This window comes from Symphalangus syndactylus, chromosome 1, assembly GCF_028878055.3.
Source record: "Symphalangus syndactylus isolate Jambi chromosome 1, NHGRI_mSymSyn1-v2.1_pri, whole genome shotgun sequence".
In the NCBI taxonomy this organism is placed as follows: domain Eukaryota; kingdom Metazoa; phylum Chordata; class Mammalia; order Primates; family Hylobatidae; genus Symphalangus; species Symphalangus syndactylus.
The window spans coordinates 153,374,495-153,389,103 of record NC_072423.2 but is presented as its reverse complement, the minus strand read 5'-3'; the positions used below and the strand labels follow the sequence as shown (position 1 = coordinate 153,389,103).

The 14,609-nt window shown below is 38.6% G+C and overlaps 1 protein-coding gene and 1 pseudogene across 3 annotated transcripts in view; both read left to right on the top strand.

Annotated features, from left to right (window-relative positions):
* The window catches only part of AGPAT5 (1-acylglycerol-3-phosphate O-acyltransferase 5), a 52,142-nt gene that overhangs the window by 574 nt on the left and 36,959 nt on the right, over positions 1 to 14,609 (top strand). The window contains exon 1 of one of the 3 annotated variants that reach the window (XM_055289182.2): positions 25 to 429. The exons of the other annotated variants lie outside the window; for them this stretch is intronic. Within the exon in view, the coding sequence (XP_055145157.1) occupies positions 412 to 429 (18 nt within the window). The 5' untranslated portion in view covers positions 25 to 411. Of the gene's footprint in view, positions 1 to 24; positions 430 to 14,609 lie in introns of those variants that run through there. 3 annotated transcript variants of the gene reach the window in all.
* Positions 442 to 13,384, top strand: LOC129487728 (tyrosine-protein phosphatase non-receptor type 4-like; annotated as a pseudogene).

Below are 14,609 nucleotides of genomic sequence, written 5' to 3'. Positions count from 1 at the left end.
TCCGCTCCCCCCGCAGCTGGCGTGGGTCACCCGGCCGGCCCGACGGACCCAGCACGGAGAGCACGTGCCGCCTCCCCGCCTTCCTCTCCGCATGCTTCCTGCCGGTCTGCGGAGATCGCTCTCTAGGAAGCTGTGGCTGCGTCGTCCTGAGGCTAAGAGTTGGACCCGCCGCCCCTTTCCCCGCCCCTCGCCTGGGTCTGATGCTGCTTAGCAAAGTGGGTGCAGATGCACGTTTTAAATAGGGCACGCATTTAGCAGTTTCTGGCCTTTGGTCCAAAGAGGTGGTCATGTTGGAAGAGATCGGAGACGTCTACACTCCGAAGTGCGCTTTTACAGCGACCTTCTCTTGAAACAGAAGTACAACTCGGTCTTGTGTTCTTCCCCCAGGACAAGTGAAAGCTGGGCGAGGAAATGAATACATTTGTTACGGTAGAAGCCTAACTAGATACAATTCTTGCCAGCTTTAACTGGGCTTGAATGTGTGGGTGATCTGTTGTCTGATTACTTTCTTTCTGTTACTGTTTCTCTGTAGAGATTGGATTCGTAGATTAAACTTGAGAAACGGTAAAAGTAGAAGGCTCTCTTTAACCGTAGGTATTTGAAGTCTTATTAAAAAGAGGTGAATTTTTCTTTTATTTCTCAGTTTGAAAGAACAGCTTTATTCTTGGTTACTCCTGATGTCCACTTAGTCCACTTTTACTTTTCTTGGTAGGGTTAGGGTGGGATGGGGAAAATGGGACGGTATGATTTTGTCTTTTTAACTTTTTTTTTCCACCTACAGCAGCTGTTTTTACCCTATGGTCAGTCAGCTACTATATTTAGTTTGCAGTTGCACTGCTGATCGACCCTTGATGGCCCCAGTCGGAAGTTGTTTTGGGGGAAGAAATTAGGAGAGGCCGGGGCCTCCATTTAAACCAGTGCCTGTAAGTGTCTCCTTGGAAAGAAAAAAAAGATACTGTTCCAGATCATGGTTTCCTGGTAACTGACGTTTAAAATGAGCCTCATTTAAAAATTTCAATAATTCAGGCTAATTTTTTCCCTTTATGTGGTAACTCCACCAAGTTCGTCTAAATGTATGATTTTTATCATGATTAAGTTTTTACTTTCACATCATGTGACAACTGGCCTGGGCTGGGATATTAGCTCAGAACACAAAGTCATTCACCTCTTAAAAAAATAATTCTATCTGTGGCGGCTTATGTTATTTTTGTTCAAGGAGTACACAATATGATGCAGAATACACCATTGAAGGATTTTTTTGGTTTGGCAAGTTCTTATTTTTTTAAATGGCTGTAAAACCTAGCAGTGTTTCTGAAATTACATACCTTACCTTATGTTCAGAGCTCCTATTTACTTCTTGATTTCCCAGCAAGTGATTTTGGAAACATTTAATCTGATCATTTCCCTCCTTCTCTATTCATATCGAAGGAACTATCATCCAGCACTAATTTTCATGCATTTATGAAAGGATGCCTGAGGACTCTTAAGTATAATTCAAAATTTTGTTTAATGTGTGTTCCTTGATGAAGTTCTTTAGGAATCCTAGAACTAACTGATTGCCCACTGATCATCAAATGCCAGTTATGAACATTTAATAAAAATTTAAAACCAAGAGTTTCTTGTTCCTGCATTTTTATTTTTATTGTTTGGAGGGGACAAATAATTATTTTCTAATTTCTTTTTAGTAACAGAGAGCAGGGTATTTTGAATTTATTAGGGTCTTTTTCTGGAATCTGGGTTTCCTGTGTACGCAAAGCTACCTTTCAATATTTTTTATTGTTTCTTTTAAGATTAAATCAATAGAGGAATAAATAGCTATCTTCAAACATAAGACCCAAAGGAAAAAGATCTGTAGTGACGCTCTGTCACCTTATTTTTTACCTATGACTTTGTACCATTAACTTTGTCACTGAGATGTTTTGATTAAAATTTTTAGCTTGCTTGTTTTGTTAGGACACTCTTTTTTTCTTGAATTGTTTTTATCAGCTTTCGTTTGTGAGGCTAGTGATGATTCTCTTGTTCTGTGTAAAGTATTGGTGACTCATTTCTAAAGGGAGTTTTAGTAATTTAAGAGGTTATAAGTTTTTAAATAAAAGGTTTATTGTATACATTAAAGAGGCATTTTAAAATAAAAATTTTTTTTAAGTGACATTTTTATGCCTTTCAACTCTAGGTTTAAAAAATAAGTGGTTCACAGTAGTTCTTGCATAAGAATATTTTCTTGTACATAGAATTTTTAAGCTGAAGAGAAGTAGTAATAGGTCCATGAGGTTTAAGATCTGTGCTTGGCAAGTAAAACCCGCTTCCAACAAATTTACTTGGATTTTCCTTGGATTCTGGGTAAATACCTTTTTCTTCCCTAATTTCACTACTTTATTTTCATATGTATCTCTGAGATAGAGAAATATTTCAGTCAGTGCTGCTAAATTGTTCTTTATAAGTCGTTTATCCTTTTAGGTCCTTCCAGAATCTCTCATTGGTACTGAAACTTAAATGGGTGCTTTCTTCACCATTTATTTCTTTAGAATAAGTAATAAGAATTTTATAAGCTTTTTTATATTTCATGTAATTTGAGACTTATTGAAAGTCAACTTAAGTCTCTCTACTATGTTGAGAGGCATTGATTCAAGTATCTGTGTTACTTTCCTGTGCTGCCAAAACAGATCACCTCAAACTAAGTGGCTTAAAATAATAGAACTTATTTTCTCATGATTCTGGAGGCCAGCAGTTTCAAATCAAGGTGTAGGCTCAATTGTACTCCCTCTGGAGGCCCTAGTGGGGAATCCGTTCTTGTGGCTTTCAACTTGTGGTGACTGGTGGCATTCCTTGGCTTGGGGCCCCATCACTTCAAACTCTGCCTTACCGTCCTTGCTGTCCCCTCTTCTGTCTCACATCTCACTCTCCCTTTCTCTTAGAAGGCGTCTTGTCATTGGGTTTAGAGCCCACCTGGATAATCCGGGATGATCTCTTCATCTCAAGATCCTTAATTTAATTATAACTGCAAAGAACCTTTTTCCAAATAAGAAAACATTGACAGGTTCCAGGGCTTAGGATGTGGACACATCTTTTGAGGGGCTGCCCTTGAATCCACCACAATAATGAACTCCATAGTTCTGCGTATTCAGTATTTTGTAGTTATTTCATAGTTTAACTTGCCTTATTTCTTTAGGTATTTACATATTAAAGCATTTTGGTGTCTGCTTTCTTTAACAGAGAACCTGGTTTTCTGTAATAAGTTGAGTTACTTTCCCATAATCTTTTAGTTTCTTATTTACAGATTTACCTTCACATATCCCTTAAGTAGAACATTTGATTAACTTTTATTTTCAGAACAAATCTGTATTCTATATAATAACCAACTTATTCATATTTTGGTATTCTTTTAATTCTTAACTGATTCTGAAATTACCATCTTGTGATTATATATATGGAAATATATATATATATATTTCTGATTCTGAAATTACCATCTTGTGATTTTATATATATATGGAAATAAATGAAATCTTGATAAGTTAAAGGTAATATAACTTCTAAGACAATTATGTATGATGTGAATATACTGGTATTTGGTTTGTTTGCCCCTAAAAAGCCCTATCTGTAGGATAGGAAGTAACTTCAATGTGGAATGCTTAGAGACTCAGAATAAGAGGCCGTATGTATATCCGTGATCTGGAGTTTAAGGAAAACTTGTGGGAAATTAAAAGGAAAGTTGGAGTACTGGCAGAGGAGTGGGTAGGACTCATGAAAAAGGAATGAAGTTACCTTAAATTCTATCATCATGAGTTAAAGTGAAACTAGATTTATCTTAGTTTATAACCTAGAATTCTATTCTAGGAATCTAGATATATCCTAAATGTTGAGATAGCTGCATAAAGAATAACTGTAATAGTTATGATAAATAATGAAAAATCTTTTTAGCATGTTTTGTGAAGCTGATAAAAGTTAATAGGATGTCTTCAAATGTCAGAATTCTTTTTTCTTTGCTTCTTTTTTAAAAAATTTCTTTTCCCCAATTCCTATGCAGTACACTGAAAACTGATCATTGAAATGTGTAGGCCAAAAAATTATCAACACATAATAGATTGGGGTTTGGGTTTTTTGGGGTCAGGGTCTTCTGTCACCCAGGCTCTAGTGCAGTGGCACCATCATGGCCTATTGCAGCCTTGAATGCCTGGGTTCAAGTGATCCTCCCGAGCAGCTGCCGTGCCATTATTTCTAGCTAATTTTTAAAAGTTTTTATAGAAATGGGGTCTTGCTATGTTGCCCAGGCTGGTCTTGAATTCCTGGCCTCAGGTGATCCTTCTGCCTTGGCCTCCCAAAGTGCTGGGATTACAGGTGTGAGCCACCATGCCCAGCCCCTAATAAATATTTTAATTACCAATTTATCTTGCTTAAATCAGTTGGTAACACTTGGAATTTATTTCAGAATGTATTTTACATTAATGACTGTGACTGCTAATCCCCGCTTCCCCAAATGCTAATGTAATATAACAATAAAATGCACAGTTCTTCAGTTTATAAAAAATAAACTTAGGCTTTCAGTTGACCTGCTTTAAGTGTGAAATAGTTTGAAAAACACAAGAAAGAAGATAAAGAATTTAAGATTTTGACATTTCTCTAATATGCCCTTAACTTCTCCAAGGATTCATACTTTTTTTTTGTGACAGAATCTCACACTGTTGCCTAAACCAGAGTGCAGTGGTGCAGTCTCCACTCACAGCAACCTCTTTCTCGGGGCTCAAGTGGTCCTCCCACCTCACCCTTCCGAGTAGCTGGGACTACAGGTACACAGCACCATGCCCAGCTAATTTTTTTTTGGTATTTTTTGCGGGGGGTAGAGACGAGATTTTGCCATGTTGCCCAGTCTGGTTTTGAGCTCCTGGGCTCAAGTGATCGTCCTTGATCCACCATGCTTAGCTGATTCGTACTTTTAACTGAAACATTGTTCCAAGTTCCTCAGAAACAGTCAAGGCTTTTTATGTAGAGAACATTTGTAACTGGATCTTTCTTTTTGTAGCACTGACTCATCAAACTAATCCTAAACTCCTAATGAGTTAAATTTATATTCTGAATCTTGCTATAAAAGCAGCCATTCATTAGAATGAAACATGTTTACTTAGAATTGGAGAAGGGAGCTTATAAGTCATCTAGTCTACTCCCTTTTATGACAATTCTACATTCTTTCTGCACTTCTGCCAAAATGTTGCCCAGCGTCATCTCTGATATCTGTAGTCCTAACGAGAATATGAATTGTACCTTGTATCTTTAATTTTACTCTTCTCTGCTTATTTGCCATTCATGTGAAGACCTTAGATAGATCTTAAATTGCTTCCTTCACTTGACCTGGGAGTAGTAGGACTGTGTAGGTTTGGGTGTGTTTCTGCATTTGCTTATTTCAGCAGGATAATAAAAACTTTTACTATAGGAAATTAAACATTTCCCAATCAAATACAATTCCAGCCTAACACAATTAAATTCTGGTTAGGGAACTGGTTAACTTACTAGACTTATAGGAAAATCCTAAAGAAATGTAACTAGAACTCTGTTTTTACACTTCATAAATATACCTCTGTGAACAAACCAGTTATTTCAGGTTGCGTTTGTGTATCGTTTTTTAATGCCTTATTTTTCTATTTTAAAATCACAGATGCAATTATACATTCAAACACTGCCACAATATTTTGAGAAAGTTAAAGTTTCCCCTACTCCTACACTACGTACACCTTTCCCAGGTATGTACCAGTTTGGTGTGTAACTTTAGATTTCTTCCAAGAGCTTTTGAGTAAGTGTTTGAATTGTGGGAAGGTTCTTGAGTTAAATGAACTTCTTAGATGAGTTTTTTAGTACAGTAGCACGAAATATACCTGTGCACCTATGGGGATACCTCTGTGCCATTACGATGGAAGGCAAGGGAAAACAGCACTCCGTATATACCTAGTTTACTTTCCCTCTTTTGTATATTTGTCTAATTTTGTGGAGCTGATGCTTCTCAAGTGGAATCAGAAGTTAATTTTTCCTGTACTATTTTCTCATTTTATTATGGTTTCTTAACTAGAGGCTGATGTTAGTAGTTGGACAATTCAATAGTAAGTAATGACTTTTCAGTAAGGGATCTCTAGAACCTAGATCCCTTAATCCCTGCAATATTCCTGTGTGCACATTGTTCTAGGTGCTGTGCTGGGTACCAAGGGATACAATGTTTGATAGACAATGTACCTACCATTATGGAGGTCACATTGTAGTGTGGGAAGACAAACAATAAGAAGAAAATGAAAATTTGCTGTGCCATGGCAGGTTGTTTACCCTGGTGGGTGACAGGTAGGGGTTTGGAAAATCTTCCTGAGCAAGTGACATTTGTGTGGAGCTCTGTAAAAGGGCAAGCTTGGAAGGTAATGTAGTCATCTAGGTGAGAAATGATGGTTAGGGGAGTGGAAAAAGTGGATGTTAAGACTGAAAAGAATTCCAAATCTGTTTTAGTGGTAGCTGATAGGGCTTTGTGATTGCATGTGGAGGAAAAAGAAGAGGGTAGGTTAGTAACACACTCAGTCGTAGTTAGTGAGTGCTGCTGTGTGCAAGTATTGTTCTATTATGTAAATAATTTCATCTTTACAAGGTAGGCACCATTCTTCCTCTTTTACAGACAAAGAAAGGGGAACAACCATGGTTCACATCTGTAGTAGCCTAGCCAGGAGTTTCAGGCACTCATTTTCTGAAGATGCTCTGCCTGGCAATGTGGTTATATTGCTCGAAATGAGACCCCTACTCTTCAGGTATTCATCTAGGAAAGACGTGAACTGCCAATTACAATATAGGATAACACTGAAATTAGAGACGTGTTTATTAGCTTTGCCATACAGAGATAAAGTAACTTTTTAAAGTAACTCTTTGCTTGGGTTAGTGGAGAAGGCTATAAAAATTACTTTGAATTTTTACTTTGAACATGCGTAATTAACATGGAATGTTTAGGGAAAATAGGTTTTCAGTTGATAACATAATAAACATGAGGAGTTTGAAGCATGGCATTCAAGGCTCTCTGAATTCTGCCCTGGTTAACTTTTCCATTCCTTGGTTTCATTCTAGTCTAACTTTTCCTTCCGGGCCGCCCCTCCCCACATTAGACCGCTCCTCTCTGGAATTCCAACTCAAGCCCTTGCTTTTCTCCATCTGTCATGATCTTACCCCATGTCAATGTCAGGGTAACTTTTATATAATATTAACATGTATAATACTAATATAACATTGCCATATTTTAATGTATGGATCATCTCTGCAACATTGTAACCTCTTGAAGGTGGCAATAAAGGGAAGAATGACTTGATTTTACTTTTTCTTTTAACAAAAATGGCAGAGTAGTCTGGGCACAGTGTGGTTCATGCCTGTAATCCCAGCACTTTTGGAGGCCAAGGCGGGTGGATCACTTGAGGTCAGGCATTCCAGACCAGTCTGGCCAACATTGTGAAACGCCATCTCTACCAAAAAATACAAAAACTTACTGGGCGTGGTGGTGTGTGCCTGTAGTCCTGGCTACTCAGGAGGCTGAGGTCGGAGAATCGCTTGAACATGGGAGGTGGAGGCTCCAGCTTGGGCAACAGAGTGAGACCTTGTCTCAAAAGAAAAAAAAGAAAAAAGGGCCAGGTGCGGTGGCTCACACTGGTAATCCAAGCACTTTGGGAGGCTGAGGTGATGGATCACCTGAGGTCGGAAGTTCGAGATCAGCCTGACCAACATGGAGAAAGCCCATCTCTACTAAAAATACAAAATTAGCTGGGCGTGGTGGTGCATGCCTGTAATCTCAGCTACTTGGGGGGCTGAGGCAGAAGAATTGCTTAAACCCAGGAGACAGAGGTTGTGGTGAGCCAAGATGGCACCGTTGCACTCCAGCCTGGGCAACAAGAGGGAAATTCCGTCTCAAAAAAAAAAAACAAAACAAAAAAACAGAGAGAAAAGGCAGAGTACTAGGGAATTCTAGTCTGTGTTTCTGTGGAATTGTAGATGAATCTCACTTTTAAGGGGTGGAGATTTTTGAATGGCATAGCTAGTTGATAAGTTTCACTAACAGGGCACACAAGTTTAGTGAGTCCGATTCTTTCTTTCCTTAAATAGATGAAGGAGGAAGAAACATGACTCCACCCTCAAGAGTAAGGCAGAATGAGCAAAGTCAGAGAAGTTAAAAAAGAATTCTCACGCAGCCGGCAGTGCACAGAAAGCTGGTTTAGCTGTGAATGAAAACCAGTACTTTTTGTAATTTTTGAGCCTATGTAACTCTCCAAGGTTTTATGTTGTTTCCTATTTCTCTGTAGGCACCGGAAATCAAAACCCGAAATAAGAAAGTGTTAGTTGAAGATTTCACAGTACTTATATGTGTACAAGTGTAAGTAATGTTTGGAAGATGGCTTCACTGTGCTCCAGCTTGGCATGAGAATTCCAGGGGTGAAAGAAATGAGGGTGATGATACCTGGAAAGGAGAGTCATATGAAGTCCCAGCCCCATATTAAGTGCTAACCACCTACTGTTAATAGGTGCTGATGTGCTAGATTGACAAAATACATAGTCTCTACCCTAAAGTAACACATAATTTAGCAGCAGAGAAAGATGTCACTTAAAAGAGTACTTGAATGTGTGCTGAGATAGTTCACAAATTAAAGAAATGAACAAAGGACTGAGGAAATAAAGAAAGAATACAACTGTGTCCAAATGGCTGCTTAACTGGGTGGGGGCTGTTGCATATGTAAGCAGGTGGTTCACCTAAAAGTTGGCTGTAATGTAGTGAACGCCAGCTCTTGGTGCACTTACATATTGCATTGCTTCCTGGCTTAATTTGTGTTTATGTAGGAATAAATTTTTTGTTGGTTTTTAATTTTTTTTTTTACAGGTTCCTTGTAATTCCGTGGTTGATTTTCAAAGTGAAAAAAATTACATAAGCTTCTAATATATGAGAAGCCTTCTCACTTGACATTTTTTATTTGGAATTTTTGCAGAGAATAGCTTTGTCACAGTCAAAAGATTTTGGGATGTTGGAGTGAGAAACCTAGGTGTAATTCCTATTTCTCTGCCATTCCGTATGTCATCTGGAGTAAGTGTCAACTTCTCAGTCTCAAGATTCTCGTCCTTAAATGGAATACTTTTTGTCTTGCTATTTTGAAGACAAACTGAGATAATATGTGAAACTGCCTAGCTCAGTGACTGGTACATCATAGATACTCAGAAAAAACACACCCTCTAAAATAAGAACAGTACCAAAAGACAGGATGTAAAATAAGGGCAGTACCAAAAGACATATGCATGCTGAGTGTATGAGAAAGAACTTCATGGCCTTCCTGGGTGGCACAAGCCATGGCAGTTCCACAGCATGACGTGGTTGCTGTGGGCGGTAGAGCAGACATGCCGCTCCCCGTCACTGCCTGGGTTTGATGCTTTCTTTCTTCAGCTGAGAGGACGCAGCTGTGATACGAAGATCTTGTGCGTACAGTCATGACCTCACATTTCCAATTTCCTGCTGGCAGAACCCACAGTCTACAATGTACAAGCACCAGAGGTGATGTGAGACAGACAGCATACAGAGGCTTGTAACATCCTTCTGGAAAACACTGTGTAAGCTTTCAGTGCAAATAAACATGATCAGTGGCAAGTTCTGTTAGGTGTAGTCTGCAAGCATCCTGATTTTACTGGGCAAGACTGTGTTGATTTACAGGTGGCTGATGATTCCATGGATAGCCCACTAGTAGTACTTTTACAAACTTAACAAGACATTCTTACTGGAAGATTGCCCTATTCTTATGATACTGCTGCCCTTTTAGCTTCATTTGCTGTTCAGACTAAACTTGGAGACTACAGTCAGAGAACTTGCTAGGCCACCTCTCAGGCTATTCTTTCATTCCTGAGCGTCCTCAAAATTTTGAAAAAGAAATTGTAAAAATGACATCAGCAACATATAGGCTTATGTCCTTGAGAAGCAGAAGCTAATGACCTAAACACAGCAAGTACCTTAGAACTCTGTGGAGTTGAATTCCACTATGCAAAGGATCAAGTAACAATGAAATTATGATTGTAATGATGTCAAGAGGAATTCTAATTTGTAACAGGCTACAATGAGTACCTTTCCATGGTCGAAGATTGTAAAAATTTGTTTTAAGTGCAAACAGTTTTTTATTCAGCTTTGAAAATGACTTGCATAAATCTGGAGAAAGATTAACAGGATTTAATATGGTGAATTATAGAGCATGTAGATGTTTGTGGAAAGCAAGTGTAGAACATCGCATATGCTTTCGTTTGGACAGACCACTTCCAACTAGAAAGAATTGTTTTGCACACTATTTTACATTAAGTTCAAAATTCCTAATGCACGGTGGGAGAACTGAAGTTCAATTAGTTCAGTATGGCAAAGAAAAGGCAAATAAAGACAGACTACTTGCAGAATCCTCAAGTAAGCCATTGATGTGGAAATTAATGGATTGGGAAGTAGTAAGCAGGAATTCAATATCTGATGAAAAGATTAGAAACATAAAGCCTTGCATCACAGTTGCCACCTGGAACAGGAATTCCTACTCATCAAAATCCCGCATTCATACAAGAGGGAACCTGTTTATGACCCTCTTCTGTTGGTCATTTGGTAGATTATGTGGTTCACACTTCTTCCAAAGTATTTGCGAACCAGAGATCACCATTATCAGCACAAGCTAATAGCATCATTCTGGAATCATCACCATTACAGGACACCCCTGGAGATGGGTAGCCTCCGGCTTTACCACCCAAACAATCTAAGAAAAACAGTTGGAACCAAATTCATTATTTACATTTCCAACAAGATCTGGAAGATCATATTAATGAAACATTGATGTTCTATCTTCTCTTAAAAAATCTGCTCCTAATGGTGGTATTCTACATGATAATCTTGTTCTAATCAGAGTGAACCTGATGAAAATGGGAAGTTTGGAGTCAATATAAAGGGGGATGTGATCAGAAGATGTCTGTGATCGTGTCCTGAGAAGCACCAGGAACACCTTTGACCTCAGTGACCCTCGATTGAAGAGAAGACCAAGTTGGGACTTCACAGAACACACCCATGGTTGGGTTGTCCTGCTTATTAAAGCTAACTGTGAGAGCCCTTTTGGGGAACTCATGCTTCTGGTTCTACCTGTGCTGCATATGATATAGTGGAAGACGTGCTAGAAAATGAGACAGACTTCCGGTACATTCCGGAGAAAGCCCCACTAGATAGTGTCCACCAGGATGACCATTTCCTGTGGGAGTCAGTGATCCAGCTAGCCGAGGGCTTATCGCTGGAACATTCTGGACACAATTTGATCAACTTATCAAAAAAAAAAAACTTGGAATGACAATGTCTGGTGCCAGATTACCTTAGAACCTTTCCAAACATAGATACAGAGATAGTTTGCCTTATGATATCACATGGGTTATTTTAAAAGGTAATGAAAACTACATCAGTGCAATTCCAGCATTATAAGTCAGAACAGTGCTTGTCAAGGGGCGTTACCACACACTTGAACAGATTTTTTGGCAGATGACATGGGAACAAGTCTCCTCCATGGTTGTAATGTTGACCACACAAGTTGAATGTGTCAGAGTTAAATGACCCCAATATTGGCCAGAACCCACAGGAAGTTCATCCTATGGATGCTACCAAGCCTTCTGCCACTCAGAAGAAGGAAGCACTGCCTTTATGTTCAGGAAGATCACACTGCTGTTTAACCAAGAGAAAAATAAGAGAGTCATCATTGACTCAGATCCAGTACAGAGGCTGGCCTGACCATGGAGACCCTGATGATTCAATGACTTTCTGGATTTTGTTTTTCATGTGCAAAATAAGAGGGCCAGCAAGGAAGAACCCCTTGTTGTTTCTTGCAGTGCTGGAGTTGGAAGAACAAGGGTTCTTATTACTATGGAAACAGCCATGTGTCTCATTGATCTCATTGAATGCAGTCAGCCAGTTTATTCAGTAGACACGGTAAGAACAATGAGAGAGCAGTGAGTCGTGATGGTCCAAACACCTAGTCATTACAGTTTTGCGTGTGAAGTACTATTTTGAAAGCTTATGAAGAAGGCTTTGCTAAAGAAAGCAAAAGGAAAAAAAGAACTTTTGTCATGTGTTAGCTTCCATTTATTGCATGATAATTGTGTTTGTATTGATTATTGGGCAAGTAGCTGTTTGCTATTTTGATCTTATTTCAGAAGGGCATAATAATTTTACTATTCAATGAAACGTTTTAAACTGGGTAGAAAAAGACTATAGTTTTTGTATGCTTTACAGCAGAAATCTTATGATTAACTGGTAATATATTTCGTTGGCATAAAAATACATTTAAAAGTTCAAGTAATTATAAACTGTAAATTGTATATGTAATCATATTCAAGTTGAAATTCTTTATGGCTGTACTTCTGTGTAATCAAAGACTTATGGGGAGAGATTGACTAGCTAGCTATTTCTCTTATCCATTAATCACTTAACACAGTTTTGAATAAAAAGTTCCATTTCATTGGATAATAATAATGACAGTTTAACATATTTTAGTTGGTTACTATGTTCTAGGTGTTGTGTGAAGTAGTTTACATAGTTTCACTGATTTCGCTACAATCCTAGGAGGAGTAGTTACTATTATTACACTCATTTTACAGGCAAAGAAACAGGTTTGGAGGGGTTGGGTGTTTTGCCCAAGTTCTCATCGTAAGGTGTTGGATGAGGATTCAGATTCAAGTCTTAATTCAAGTCCAGTACTTTAAAATCTACCTCTTAGTGGCTCTTATGTTACAGTATAGGGGACAGCAGACTGTTCCTTTATCCTCAAAGTGTAGCTAGAGCTTGTGAATTAAGAGACAGATTAACAGGAGAAGAGGCGTACACATTTTATTGATGTTAGTATTTTTACATGCACAGGGAAGGAGGGTTTGATTTTTATTTTTATTTTTGTCTTTATTTTAAAGAGACGGGGGTCTTGTGGTGTTGTCAGGGCTGGACTCAAACTCCTGAACTCAAGCGATTCTTCTGCTTGAGCTCCTGGGTAGCAGGGACTATAGGTGTGCTCCTCTGTGCTTGGCTAAAGAAGGGGTTTGTATGTGATTTTTAACAAAGGCTGATAAATTGTGAAGAAGTGACTAGTCAAAGGAGAAGAGGATTTCAGCCCCCAGGGGTGGTACATTGTGGGAAGATGACTAGGAAATGGATAGTAATAAGGTTTGCTATGCAGGTTTATTTTGCCGGTTTCTGGTCTCCTAATAAGGGACAGGGAAACACCGTTACAGATGGAAATTCATATCACCTTTCCACAGGGAAACTTATGTCCTGCCTTAGGTAGTTAGGGGAAGGGCAGAGAATTCTTCCTGTATCTGCTGTGTCTCAGCTGCCTTCAGCTCAAAATAATCCTTATGCCAAAGTAGCGTATTTGGGTGTGGCATATTCTCTGATCCCTTTCAACAGCATCATCTATACTTAACAACAGTGAAAGTTTTTTTAAAAAAATCATGTTTTGAGATTTGCATGTCGAAGGCAAATGGACATGATTGAGATAAATGAAGCATATATATTTTTTAACAAAGAATGCTGTATATTTATGTCTCTGTGACATTGTGCTTTGGAGGCTAAGGTGTTAAGCATGTGATTGCTTTAGATTCCCTATTACTACTTGTTTTTAAGATTAAAAAAGAATCATTAGGCCGTTTATATATCATGGGAGCAAATTAAAAACAACATAGATGTGATCAAGGTGAAGTGAAACTAGTCCACATCTAATTCAGGCCTTCTTGTGAAAGCCAGTTTGTGCAAGATAAATAAGTTTGTTTGATGAAAGCAGAATAACTAGTTTGTCAGTTGTGATGAAGGTAGTTATTCAGAAATCATTTTTATTGGCTGCCTCTGAATTAATAAATGAAAAGAGAAATTATTTTTTTTCTGTAGGGGATGTCTGATGAGTTCTTAAAAAGTGGATGAACCTAAAATTATCATGAAGAAGCAATTATAATGAACTTAAAATTACTTAAAGTGTTATGAAAAAACAAAAAGAAAAGCTGTGTGTTTTCTAGTGCCTTATTTTGAAGTGACAAATTATTTGCAGGGCACATTTGTAGAAGGTACTAATGTGATTTAAAAAATGAGTACTAGATTTACAAATGATGCCGTTAAAAAGTCACTGGTGTGCTGAATTTATTTTATTTATGTTTATTCTGAAACTACCTTTATTTTGAAAATGAGATACAGCTTTACCTACTGGTGACAAAAGTGTAAACAATAATTCAGTAAACATCTGTTAAAAACCAGCTTGGTGCCTAGGCTGTTGGGGTAGAAAACTGATCAGGCCATTGAGGAGCTCATAGTCCATAAGGGGCTGGGGACTTGTCATTAGGTGTGCAGTGTGTTCTGGATGCTCTTGAAGGAGTGTGGGCAGGTGCGAACCACCATGCCTGGCTAATCTTGTTATATTTCTGTAGAGACAGGGTCTGGCTGTGCTGCCCATGCTGGATTTGAACTTCTGCGCTTAAGAGATCTTCCCACCCTGCCCCCACCGCCCTTGCCCGCCCACTCCACCTCAGCCTCCCAAAGCACTGGGATTGCAGGCATGGGCCACTATGCCTGGCCTGTGCAAAACTTTTAAATC